Source organism: Neodiprion virginianus, chromosome 7 (genome assembly GCF_021901495.1).
Source record: "Neodiprion virginianus isolate iyNeoVirg1 chromosome 7, iyNeoVirg1.1, whole genome shotgun sequence".
NCBI lineage: Eukaryota > Metazoa > Arthropoda > Insecta > Hymenoptera > Diprionidae > Neodiprion > Neodiprion virginianus.
The window spans coordinates 40978-54589 of NC_060883.1; the positions used below are offsets into that span (position 1 = coordinate 40978).

Genomic DNA, 13612 nt, shown 5'->3' on the forward strand with positions numbered 1-13612 from the left:
GCGGAGAGCGAGAGATCGGCTGGCGAAGGCAGCCGGGGGTGGGGGGGTTGGTTAGACCGAATGATAGACGGCAAGAGACGTGCGTGTGTGCAAGAACGAACGACGAACTAACGAACGAACGAACGAACGAACGAACGTACGAACCAACCAACCAACCAACCAACCAACCAACCAACCAACCAACCAACCAACCAATCAACCAACCAACCAACCAAACAAACAAACAAACAACCAACCAACCAACCAACCAACCAACCAACCTACCTACCACGAAGATACCTACCAGCGAGCGAACGAGTGAGCGAGCGAGCACTGTGGACGGGCGGGCAGATGCGTGGGTGGACGACTGTTGTCTTGTGGGCTGTTGCTGCAACTCGGTCATTGTTCGACATCGACGGCAAACTAAATCTACCGGCTAACCCTTCGGATACGAAACAGGGCACGGGTACACGACGCTCGATGCCGAACGACGACCGATAGTGTTGACCCTGAATTTACATTGGCAGCTCGGCGGTGGCGGGGTGGGGGCGGGGGGGGGTGGGGGGTTGGATAGACAAGACTGTCAACGATCGGACCGGAGAGATACTCTGGAAATTCAAGAGCTTGTCTCGCACTGTCTTCGTCGAGGACTTACAACCTGTCCAGCGTCTCGGACTAAGTCAATCTTGTTGCCAGACCCAGCGCCGCAAACTCGGCCTGGCCATTGGCGAATCAAAAGTGGAAGGACGACGAACGGACCAAGTGTGGCGACAATTAGCCAGACAGCGCCATGGAAGGCTGAGCGGCAGGATGGTTGGTAGCGGCGGTGAGTCAGGATGCGGGAGGAGCAAGCAGAATGTCACGCTCGGGTCACGGGTCACGTGAGGGGTGTAGCAGAAATGTGCTCGCGCGATTCTGCGACCCTCTACCCAACCCTCACAAAAACAAACGGAAAGAATTCTTGTCCTAAGCAAAATTGCCATGACCAGGTCGGCGTAGATAATCATCTACTTCCAACACCCGGGGGACGCCTCAAGTTCTTTAAGGATGGAAAGTTTATACTGGAATTGTCGCATAGGATGGATGGGGATCGTACCACTTGGTTCCCTGTGCCTAAAAAAACATTTTGGCCCCCGGCCAGCACTACACCCCATAGGCACGAAAGCTCTACGTCTCTCAGTGGTAAGGTTCCTACTGTTTAATCAGAGCAATATCTTTAAACATTTTTACCACTCATGATTCAAAAGTGTGAGAAATTCTGTCCAACCTCTGTTGTCTTTTATAAACATCAATGTTGCTTTTCAGTGTCAGATGACAATTCATCGGTACAATCGAGCCCCTGGCAACGAGATCATTGTTGGAAGCAAGCAGTACCCAGGCGTGGCATATCTTCCCAGCTGAGTTTCTACTATCGTAGATATCCGAAGAACCGATTACCCGTACACCCACGGCTGTTAGCCAAAAAACGGAGGAATCCCCACAATCCTGTGTCCTTGACTTTGAACACTGATACCAATGCAGTCGTTTCGAAGGTAACCCGTACAATGAATGGTACCTTGCCTGGCAAAACTTTAGCGGTCGTTGTGGATAGGTTGACCCGTCTTTTGGATCCCAATGTTGTATCACCTCGTAAAAGAATATTGCGAGAACTAGAACGAGTTACATTGGGAGATCACGCTTCGAAGCGCCGAGCAGCTGCTCAGGCACCCACCATCGCGGCGCATCCCTCCTCTCCCAAGCAACTGTCGTCTTACAGTATAACCAGCATTTTGGGAGAGGATAAGCCCAGTGAAGAGCCAGGTTTCTTGCGAACCTTACTCAGGCCTGAAGACAAGCAGGTTTTCAAGTATTCCTTGAGCCACACTTACCCCAGATTACGTATGGACAGTTACGTAACACCAGGGGGGGCAACACAGGTTAACCATCCCATGTACGGGATATCCATGCTGCCGCCCGGGCCTTGCCGAGCTCCAGCGTGGATGCCCTATGTGCCACCTGTCCACTACCCGCAGCCTATGCCACTCTACGCACCATCCCTGACCCGGCCACCATTATCGAACGTTCGTCGCTACAAAGACTACGGGGAAGAACCGCTTTCACCTTCAGGTGCACATTTCTACTCGTTCTACAAAAAGCGGAACACTTTGATATTGTTCTTAACAATCGTACGACCTCTAATACTGTTTCGTTTAGTCTACAGACATAATTGTGCATTTTACCAGTGCGCTCGTAATTGTTTACCTCGGGAATAAAACCAAAAGACTTTCAACAATCGTCGATCAGATGTGTGACACTCAATTTGTAACATGTCTACGTTTGTTTCAGATATGCCCCTGAATCTATCAAAGCACGCAGGTTGAATCTCGGAACATGGTGAGCTGGTGCCTTAAATCCACAAATGGAACTGCATGTATCAACACTGCCTGTGCAACGACAACGTTATTTTTCTAGTTATCTGTGAATTTTTTTGTTTGTATTTTATACTTGCCTGCATGTACTACTCACCTGCGACGTTTTACCCGATGACTTGCAGTTTGTTTGAAAGTTTCAGAGCATAACCAATTCTTGGGATTGACACAACTATTTCACTTAACTCAAGCACATGAATAAATGAATAACGTTTGCGAAAACTGCAGAAATCGGAATGCAACAGAGCTGTACTTCGCAGTTCCATTAAGACAAGGGCACCTTGCCTGAACTATTCTCCCCAACTTCTGTTCGAAGATGTGCATTCGGTAATTCTGTCGCGCATTAATTGAATGGTAGCAGTTCCAAGTATCGGTACTAAGAAGTTAATTGTCGCGCTACATGCTCACGCCCTGTATTTACTTCTTTCGATACACAGACTTGGTAAATGTACAAATTTGCATAAGGGCGTTCGCTTATGCGCGACAACGCAGTCAATTGCTGGGAAGTAGTTGTCACGTATTCAAACTTATCTATTGGTCATCCAATTCCAAAACTGCTCTCTCCCACGTATACCAAGTCCAATACTAAAGTAGAAAAACGCTTGTTTAAAAACAGTTTCGGCGTTGTTACAATTTTGTCGTACAATGAAAATGCTGCGGGGACACTGTTTTAATTGACCATATGTCATCCGCATCTTCCTCTGAGCACTATTTTGTTATTACTATTACCTTTGATCGGCATTGTTATTACTATCATTATCATTCTACTACTACGAATATTACAATTACTAGCTTGTTGTTGTTGTTGTTATTATTATTATTATTATTATTATTACTATTACTACTACTACGACTACTACTATTATTACTGTCGTCTTCGTCGTCGTCATGCAAACGAAACATGTCTCAAAGTATAGGTTTGTGCGCGGTAAATGGTGATAATGACATAAATTCATGTACAGTACAGATATTACCTATATCTAGAATATTAATATTAGATTTAGAGCGAATTATAGATTTAGTTACTTCAAGGCATTCATTCATCAGCAAATTATATTTATACCTATACTAGTACAGTAACAGAGAATGAAGATTCGGTAGTGACGAGCGTGGAGTGTGCCTTAAACTGTGAAAAAAAAACAACAGAGTCTAAAAAATTGTGCTCCTTCTTCCCTGTCTTCGAAAAACTACAAAACAAGTTTGATACGCTATATCTCACATGCTACATCATAATGCAAATACATATACATAATAATTATGTAAATACATATGCGTTATTCGGCGTCAACCACGTAAATTCGTGCATGCATCTTACCTATAAAACATTACTATTTATTTTTACGTATTACGCTGAAAGTGAAAAAGGCAAGCTCGCCCAGGCTCCAATAATTAATTTTAATCTTTATTATTATATCACATGGAATTTCGTAGCGATGAGAAAATATACGTATGTGTGTATACGCGCGCGCGCGCACGTGCATGCATACACACACACACACACATAGGTATATAGACATACATTACAATTTAGTTGTATGAGTACAAGCTGCGAGCAATTGTATAGAAAGACTAATTTCATAAATATTAATATTTCGTATACTATGATCTCCAAGTTTTTGGCAATCACCTGTCTGGTCGATTAATTCAAGTTGCTCATATCCAATATGTCCGATATGGCACACAGAATCTATGCAATCCATGTATGGATATTTTACGCAAAAACACTATCGCTGTATCCTGACATCGACATTTTTTATGGTATCGTGGAACAGATTATACATTCAAGCTATTTCCATATATGCATGTACATATTGTAGATGCATTGTGAATCACAAATCTACCCGGCAGACGTTTGTTTGCAGAGATCGGCACGCTGTTCAGTAATTTCATGGATTCGGCCAATAATCGAATGGTGTTTGTGATTAGTAAAATAATCGGATGAACGGAGCCCTTTCTTCTAGTACACTCAAATTCATTATAGTCTGTCCTAAAAATTGCAAGTTACTTTTCGATCTTTCTCAAGTTTCTACAACAATAACCATGGCTTTACACACACACACACGGACGGACGGACGTACACTTATGAGCTTCGGTTTGGACATCTATTTGCGACGTGGGAAGTAAGGGTATGAGAAAAAAGCCAGCACACCGTATCTAAAAATTTTTGTTACATCAATACCTCTGTCTTGACAAGTATAAAACTGTTTGGTTAACCATTCTAGATCATGTAATGACATTTTTCATAGTAATAACAGTAATAGCGACAGTTGCAGCAAGAATAGATGAAACAATATGATTATTAATTATCATTATTAATAGTCTTATTAATGTGTAATGGTACGTTATTTGTAACTTCGTAATGATCATGATGCCACTGCGATTGTTCCCAATTTTTCGGCATTGAGTCAGTGATACTAAATTTTCTTAGGCGCGCTATTTCCTTGAATTCTGGCTGCTCTTTTAGCTTCCATCTGACGCTGACGTGCTAATTTTCGTTCCTCCCGTTTCTTTTTTGCCTCTTCGAGTTTAGCATTACTTGCTGCAAAAATTTCATTTACATCCATGTTATACGTACACACAGAGTAAATGAATAATACAGATTCGATACGACATGCGAGTCGCGCGCATCTCCGGATCTCCCGTGTTCCCGATGAGTTATACTCATTGTCAAATAACATTGTCCATCGATGGCAATTAGACGTATAATACACAAAGTAAAGATATTGGAAATCATTGGCGATTTGGTGATTGTTGAAATTTTTAAATATCTCACCAGACTGTTCAAACGACGGGAATTCTTCAATCGGCTGAAATTCAGAGTCTTCCCAGCCTTCTTGTCGGCTTCCATCGTATCCGCCCTTGTCATCTGCTTGACTTTCCTCCTCCTGTGAAACATATGCTACAGTGGCCCTCATCTGGATTTCCCTTGCGATTCCACCGGGAAGAGATGGTAAATAATTGAAGTTTATAAGATACATAAGGTCATAAAAAATTCGAGGACAGGAACCTGCGTTAGGTGATACTGCACACAGGAGGTAGACACTGTTAGTACAGCATTTATCATAGCTGCTTGTGTTTTTCGTTGGTACTTACAATCTGAACGACCGTTGTTGACCAGATAGCAAGTAAATCATATCACACGCACTCTTAAGAAATACTCATCAACTACTGACCGGTTCTTCCTCAAGGTTCTCCCACTGAGGGTCATGAACTTTCGATGCAACCGCAGAAGATTGAGTCTTAGCCATAGATGCTGCAACATTCGGTGTGGTTACAGACTGCTGTTCCATGTCACCCCAGTTGTCTGCCTCCCAGCAATCCCATTCACAGTCCGAATTTGTATTTCCAGTACTCTGGGGATCTTGATCCTGATCATGATCCAACGAAGTCATGCTTGTCGCGCTACTGGTCGTCGTCGTCGTACTCGCACTGCTCTGGGAACTGCTGGCCTGCTCTGTGCCAATCATTTAGGAATAAAGATCATTATTTCCCCTTGGCATTCCTATTTTGTAAGCGTGTCCCCATAAAGCTCAATCCGTATTTGTTATAAATATAACACGTATGAATATCGCTCCCTTGTCATAATAAGCTTTAAGTTAGGCAAACGCGTAATGTAATGGGACGAACCAAGCGAGGCTGGTTTGCTAAGCAAAATTCTTGATGCTTGCGTGTTGGATGACTTTGGTGTGTCAGATTGACTGCGATAGAACTTAGCTGTAACAGCGGTAACGGCCCACCCTGCCCACGTAGCTGCAGCATTGCTCAAACTCGGTGTGGCCGTATTGACGTCCGCTTCTAAAACAGTTTCGCCGGTTTATACATCTCAGGCTTGTTTGCCAGTGTCAATGTTTACCCATAGATTCGCGAAGTCCGGGATCCTCGGAGACTCGTTCGAGCTTAGAAAGAAATCCCCGAATTGTACGAAAAGCATTTTCTCTTACACCTTTGTCCACATCGGTAGCAAGCGGACAGAGAGCCGGGAGTATTCGGTTCGCAACTTCTTGTAGAAGAAAATATTGTTGCGTCGCAGCTAATGCCAATATACTTGCGCTGCGCGCAGGAGCAAATGAATCCCTGGTACCTCTGACAAAAGCACCGATGAGTACCTTGAAACAGTGGCAAAGATGTAACAATGATAAAATATGACAAGCAACAAACAGGGTCCGTCATTCCTTACTGCTCGTAGGGGATCCAAAAGCACGGAAATAACTGATATTACCTCAAGTTTGTATCGAAATGGCTTTGTGAGATACCAGAGTAGGCACGAAGTCAGTACGAACGAAAATCCCGTAATGTGGCTTTTAAGGAAAACCAAGGGGTTTTACTCGCGCTTACATATTCCATACGAGTTGTAAAGAATGAGCGTCCGCAGTATAGAAGTAATTAGTTTATCCAAATGTTTATAAGAATTTAGGAAATCTGCAACTACTTGTTGACCTCATTTCCAGGACTTACTTTTTGTCTGATTTGAGGGTGCAGATGTTGAGCAATTTTGCCAAGGCATACAGTGGTGTTTGTTCGTATTCCACCTTGGTCGTCTTTTGATTGAAGTCTGGCAAAATGTCTGAGTGTTTCTACGTTAAGGTTGTTATAATCTAGCTTGGAAGCGAGATGAACTACCGACTTGATAGTATGTTCTCTGACAGCAGGGTTTGTATCTAAAAAGCCACGAGCAACCTGTAAATTGAACAATTGTTACACGAATATCAATCTCCCCTAAAGATTTAAGAGTGTCGTGTTGTAATTGGGAATACAAAAGTCACTCTATGGGCCGAACAACAACTCTCTTAAATCGGTCATCTTATCATAGACGTTCAGTCGCTGCTGTATATACATTCAATAAAAACCTGTGGGAAAATCGCCTCATTGACCGTGGAAGGTTGAAGATGGTTTACGAATCGCTCTAGATGCTGCAAGAGTCGCAAACGTGTCGCTCTGTCGTTTGATGCAAATAATTTCACGACACAGGGCACAACGCGACGCTGATACTCAGGATCGGGTAATTTACGGCCGAGTTGCAGTAGCGGTGGTAGAACCGCACTTCCAGCATCTCCAAAATCAAATGCCGCCAGAAGCTGGGGTAAGATTTTATACCTTCCAACTCCATCGGGAAAACTTTCCAGCTTTGAGGCTAGTTGTGTGAAGAATCTACTTTTCTCACCCTTCTCTTTCATCTGGATTTCTTCCAAGAATAAGAGGGCATCGACCAAGTCATTCTTAAAATATCCTCCGTTGCTTCGACACCTTGCTATCACATCGGCTGGATTGGGTCGTACGTCTGCATTGTGACTGGAGAGCTCTCGATACACAGCCAATAGTTGTTTGGGTATCTTAAAGAATTTAAATTAAGATCTAGATAGCAAAACATAGGTACAGTCTTGGATGTAATCTCATCAAAGCGGTACCTTGCGTTGATTTGTACCTGATTCGTTTTGGTCTTCAGATCAGCAGACCTGTTGAGCGGGCCATTGAATGCCTCCCATATGAGGCAGCCAAGTCCCCACGCGTCAATCGTGCTGCCATTTCAAGGATGTGATTTTAATGAGGTATTGAACAAACGTACTTGATATATTCAGGAAGCAGCACCAGAATCGTATCGTAATTATGATTGATCGGTGTTTTATAAGGTGCTAGTGTATGGCATTTTCTTACTAGCATCTGCGTTCAATACCAAAGTGTACAGAAACGTGCGGAATAACTTGAAATATCCTGTACATCAGGTATACCCAAATAGTCATATCACACAGTAGTCAAAAAATTTGGAAAATCGGACAAAGCTAATGAGAATCCCACAATATTGCATTGTAATTAAAATAAACACAATGTCATGTGCAAACTGGACCCAAACTATACAGTAGTCCTTGTCCTGGTGGTGTTCCAAGTGATGGAAATTATTATCTATCACCTACCGCCATCATCGGTACAATTTGCTTTGGTAAATACAGTAATTTGTTATATCGGTATTTCAATGTCTACCATAAAGACCGCATAACAAATAAGTTTGTATACCATTTTGATTGAGGTTTGTAGGTTTCTGTAGCTTCGGGAGGTTGGTAGATGCGCAGGGCCGCGGGCAAGGGAGTATAGTTTACCGTTACCCCTGTCGTGTACTCCACTCCCCCCAGCTTCCATTCGCCACTTTCCACATTTACGAAAACCGACCAGAGATTGATGTTGTTGTGTCTAAGATTGCCGTCGTTATTCAGAAAACTGAGAGCACGCTATTCAAACACAAATAAAATCATTATAGCCCTACGCTCTTCTTTTTGCCATACTTGGATGTTTTGATCAAGACACGTGAAACGTGAAAAAGTCTGGATCAACAACTTGTTTCGGCATGGCCTCGATGCTGGGACGTTACAATTTTTGTACTGCTATATCTTTCACTCCGTTAGTTACCAGTGATTCATTATTGTCAATAGACATAAGTTACAGTACTCTTTTTATAGATAAAATGTTAACAAGCACTTTGCATAAGCCTCATTATTATTTCAACAGTAGCTCAGGATATTCTACGCTCAATGCCCGATGACGGAAAGAGGTATAGGCGATACAAAATCTCAAATTTCTTCAACTTACAGTGATTTGAAAAATCCCCCACGAAAGGTACAAGTCGCGCTGCTGCCCCTCGGGCAGATTGTTTCCATGCAGTCGCAACTGCAGTGGTTCGACTCTCTCTGTTGCCAGGTATATAGTCTTCTCTGTCTGTAAGAACACGGAGAAATTCAAGTAATCTGTGACAATGGATCAAGAATGACGTAGTGCCGTCTTGGCTTGATACCATACCTCAAGGTTATCGAGGTAGGTCAATATGCTAGGATGCCTGAGAGTCTTTAACCTTTTTACAGCTGCTCTGGCAGTTTCCAGATCTGCATCACCTCCATTTTTTGCCTCAATGACAAAAACAGAAACATCTTCGCCGACATTGGTTCCCTGTAAGAAGATGCATTGAATCAGAACAAGAAATGCTACGGTGTTTGCATATGTCTACACATATACGAACTTCGCATATGCAGAGTCTGAGGGATATGAATTATCCTATTAAAAATCCTGATACATTTCGAGAAGATCCAACGGTTAGAAGCAACTACTTATATTACAACGCACTTGATCTTCTTGTTCGATATTGGAATAAGCTACCTTTAAGCACTCGCTCCTCAGACAATCTCGAATAGTTTAAACGAAAAAAGTAAGTTTAGTCTATAGTTATAAAAATCCATCAGTCTTCACCTCCCATTACATTTTTGTTCTTCCTATATGCATGTTATTGTACATTTATTGTCCGGTCTACCTATCCTGTTTTTGTTTTTGTTTTTGAATTCATATGTAAAAGGACATCGTGTCCGTAAAATATATAAATAAATAATTAAAAGTAAATAACTCAAAAGGACCCAATCTATGTCAGACAAAGAACTACCACGGGCTGCCCGTGCTAAGCAAGACAGTGAAATAGCTAGCAGCATTGACGCTTCGAGAACACAAGCCGCAAGCTTTGTTACATGCAAGCACTGGGGTACATCGCCGTTTTCCTTTTGCACGCTATCAGCCTAATTCCGACTTTATCCAACATAGTTCTGTACATAGTTTTGGACAGAGATCTGGTGCGGGATGATCTCGTGGTATTCGTCTGAAGTGCTGAAGGAACGTGGTTAGGTTATGTTAAATGAGGTTACCTTCCTCTTTGCTCTGTGAAGTGTCCACAAGCTCTTCCCCTCGAAACCGAAGACTGGCTCTCCAATCTCGTAAGGAAAATCTTTGGTAGGATCACGGGAGAAAAATGACCACATTCTTCGCTGTTACACAGCGCCCGTTATACCGTGGTGTTCGGCTTATAATACGTGTACGTGTACGCCGTTTTTATCCACTTTTTTTACTAAACTTCATAAAAACTGGTTTATTCATTTTGTTATCGTCACTATTTTGTCAGCCCCCTTGTCGCCAGCTTTTTGGTACCTACTGACGTGTGCGGATTGGTTGTAAAGTATTAAGTTTATGAGCTGGCATGCATGTTGTGTGTACATACATATATCGGTGGCTCGCATAGGAGCACACATACGTAATTTTTTTTAACACGAAGCGATCATGAAGCGATTCATCGATGTGCTCATCGGTAGGATCCGACGGAATTAACCAATGTCGGTCAGTTTCCAAGCTTTCCAAGGCAGCCGACATTGCCGCGTGTCTTGTCCTTAGACCGTCTCGTCGACTGGTCGATCTGTGCTGCTAACTGTCAGAAGATACATTCAAGAGGAATTTCGTTGCAGAAAAATTGCAAAGAGAAAACAGCTCTCGTCGCGGGGGCTTTATGTAAGGCTATTGTATGAATTGACATACATACGTGCTTCTTCTCATCTGAAGCATGATCTAAATTCTTCGACTTTCTCCATTTTCCTTCAGTATTGTACATCACGCATCAAGTCACATACACGTTATACATGTGTTATGCGTATGTTAACTAAACGGAACAATAATATACTCAGCTATATACAATCAACGCCTGTACGTCACTGATCGTTTCGTCTCAACTTGTTAAAGATGATCGATATCACGGCTAAATTAGTCAGAGGACCTGCATATTTTTCGGGCGAATTGATCGAGTGCTGTATCACCTTCGGCAACCCGACAAATCCTAATCATCAGATATCCCAAAGCCACAGGTTTGTACAGTGTGTTCGTATAAGTCTGGGCATACCCCCAAAAACGCAGAACCCCCCAAAAATGGTATATCGTGCAACTAGTGGGCAAGGCACGATACTGTGAGTGAGTGTGAAGTTCGGATATCATACTCACTCAAGGCTCTTCTTGCCCACGAGTTGAACGTAATATTTTTCCCAGTGAAAATATAAAATTAGGCGATTGGCAGCCAATAAAACTGTATGACTAGGCTGTCGGTCGCATGTTGAAAATGAGCAAGGGACGTGATATCCCAGTAAATTGACTGTTGTGGTAAAAAATTACAAGATACACGACGATTCCGCGACGGTGGGGTACAGGAGGCAAAGCCCGCCGATCGAGATGAAAATGTAGATTCAAAAAGAGAAGAAAAGAGAATCTTTTAAAAATTGAATGTTAATACAATCTCAAACTAAATTGAACTAAATGCACAAGCAAAAAGTTCAGTTTACTAGGACGCGAAAACATCACCTCAACTGAGGGAACTGACAGCGTGAATATAGGTAAAGCACGCCACCGATGCAGAGCCTATATTTTGCTCTACGAGTGGACAAAAACGGTATTTTTCCTTCAGTGGAATAATAGTTCGCCAATTGTCAACGCGCGCGTCATTAGTTGTGTAATAGCGTGTTTTCTTTATTTTCAGCATCCGGCCAAAATCGCCTATTTTTACATTTGAGTTGCGAAAACATCTTTTCCTTCTGCTTCCAGTGATGTGTTTGAAAGTCTGGCATGGGCAAGCGCACAGGTACACTGCCAATGTTCTACAAACGGTAAGGCGGTGCTCTCAGAGAGATTAAATTCTATCCAGTCGGCAGCTATAAATGCAGGTACTTCAAACAAGTAAACGAGTATGACAAACTGGATGAACTGGCCCGAAAACAGTCTCATTTGATATCGTCTTTTAGATACTACGTTCGCTCCTTGGCAGCAGGACAATGGACACGTTGTTTTGAATACAAAACCAAAGATATTGTTCTGTGATCTCAGACTGTCGCCAGGTGAAAGCGAGACTTGTATGTAATGTGTAATTCTCAATTCTCGCTTGGTATTCAATTGGTGGGGCTGTGTTTAGAAATGAGATAATTCAGTTACGGTCGTATATTTCTAGATGTATACCGGGAGAGAATACCGAGCGATGCACCGCCCTCGTACAGAGGCCAGGCAGTCAAATATTCTTATAAAATTACAATCGGCACACAGCGGGTGAATTCTGCCATAAAATTACTACGAGTTCCGTTTAGAGTCCTTTCGTTGAGCGGTAAGTTATATTCGGGTGAGATAATCCAGCTTTCAAATGTAACAATTGAATGCATCTTTCATAAAAATTCCAGAACTACCTGATATTGCGCCGTGTAACGACAGCGTCGATCTCAGTCCCAATAACCCATTTATGGAAACACGGCAAAGAGACACACCGCTAGATGTTGCTATGCAAACTTTACAGGTAGCTTGTGAGTTGTTACTCTTTAGGATTCATATCTGGTCTTTTGTTATCTGAACCTTGATTGATTCGTGTGATGTATTTTGCTTTTCAGAATATCACTGCGCGTCGCAGTCCCAATTTCTATAATGTAACAAACAGTCGCGGCCGCGTCGTTAGATTTTGCTTGTTCAAGAATTCCTACAAACTTGGTGAGGACATAGTAGGAACTTTTGACTTTTCAAGAGCCACCGTGTCCTGTGCCCAGGTTTCTGTGGCTCTACAATCTGAAGAACATGTTGCTGAAGGTTACAGACGCGCACGGACCTCGCCCGCGCTCGTTAGCTACAACAAACATCACGAGGTCTGCTTGGGATTGAAATACTCACAGCTGGTGTTACCCATTCCTCTTCACGTCACCCCTGATTTCACCACAGACTTGGTCACGCTCAAATGGAGGCTACACTTTGAATTTGTTACCACTGCTATGCCTGTCGACATGCCCAACGAGAAGGCTAACGACTGGCGAGGTCCCTCAAGCCTTGACATCGAAACCATGATCTGGGACTTGCCTCTGCGACTACACCCTACTACTACACCTCCCAATGCGGTTCAACAAACGAAATATCATATCGTTATATAAATAGTGTAGGAGTGAATCATCGTTTGTACCGTTTCTCGTCAATTTGTATATTTTGTTAATCAAACTGTACTTCATAACTATTATTATGCGCCGAAAATATGAATTGCATACTATGAATATCTTCAATTATTCCAAAGTCCGACGGCCTACTATGCTTTTTTATTGGGTCACATTATCACCAATTTCGGGTTCGTTCAATGGCCTGTGGAGGCGCGATGTGACATTATAGAAGCGTAAAGAGTGCAATGGATTCAAATAGTGGGCTTCTCGGTTGAAAAAGGGTCGCGCATGTTGAACAGTGGTGTTTAAAAAAAAAATAGCTCCCCTAAACTTTTGAGAAACTGATAAATTTCGTTGTATTTTTGCAGCTGTTAATGAGTTCCTGAGAGTTCAATCAGTTGGCAAAAGCTCCTGCAAATCGATTCTGAGACTAAGTAGTTTTTTCATTCAAAAACTACAAAGGTAAATCCGTTTCCCATTTTGGAA

General features: G+C 42.6%; 3 protein-coding genes across 6 annotated transcripts; 2 read left to right on the forward strand and 1 right to left on the reverse strand.

Annotated features, from left to right (window-relative positions):
- Window positions 1-47: 47 nt before the first annotated feature.
- On the forward strand, window positions 48-3984 carry LOC124309193 (uncharacterized). 2 transcript variants are annotated; one of them, XM_046772572.1, is made up of 3 exons: window positions 48-1161; window positions 1285-2144; window positions 2305-3984. In XM_046772572.1, the coding sequence occupies exons 1-3, from the start codon at window positions 816-818 to the stop codon at window positions 2314-2316; spliced, it is 1218 nt and encodes a 405-aa protein (XP_046628528.1). In that variant the 5' UTR covers window positions 48-815; the 3' UTR covers window positions 2317-3984. The 2 variants fall into 2 exon arrangements, with proteins under 2 accessions (XP_046628528.1, XP_046628529.1); XM_046772573.1 differs by having other exon boundaries at window positions 49-1161; window positions 1285-2085.
- LOC124309186 (N-terminal kinase-like protein) lies at window positions 2456-10432 on the reverse strand. Its single transcript, XM_046772560.1, has 12 exons — window positions 10061-10432; window positions 9174-9320; window positions 8967-9092; window positions 8397-8608; window positions 7810-7903; window positions 7235-7717; window positions 6843-7064; window positions 6241-6493; window positions 6015-6182; window positions 5561-5841; window positions 5161-5272; window positions 2456-4926 (listed from the first exon to the last, which is right to left on the reverse strand). The coding sequence occupies exons 1-12, from the start codon at window positions 10172-10174 to the stop codon at window positions 4802-4804; spliced, it is 2337 nt and encodes a 778-aa protein (XP_046628516.1). The 5' UTR covers window positions 10175-10432; the 3' UTR covers window positions 2456-4801.
- A 101-nt stretch (window positions 10433-10533) lies between these two features.
- Window positions 10534-13243, forward strand: LOC124309194 (RAB6A-GEF complex partner protein 2). Of its 3 annotated transcripts, XM_046772577.1 has the most exons (8): window positions 10534-10694; window positions 10785-10833; window positions 10923-11044; window positions 11772-11890; window positions 11969-12076; window positions 12172-12321; window positions 12395-12507; window positions 12599-13243. In XM_046772577.1, exons 3-8 carry the CDS (start codon window positions 10923-10925, stop codon window positions 13124-13126), a joined length of 1140 nt encoding a protein of 379 aa, XP_046628533.1. In that variant the 5' UTR covers window positions 10534-10694; window positions 10785-10833; the 3' UTR covers window positions 13127-13243. The 3 variants fall into 3 exon arrangements, with proteins under 3 accessions (XP_046628533.1, XP_046628530.1, XP_046628531.1); XM_046772574.1 differs by having other exon boundaries at window positions 10785-11044; XM_046772575.1 differs by lacking the exon at window positions 10785-10833 and having other exon boundaries at window positions 10544-10694.
- The last annotated feature ends 369 nt before the right edge of the window (window positions 13244-13612 follow it).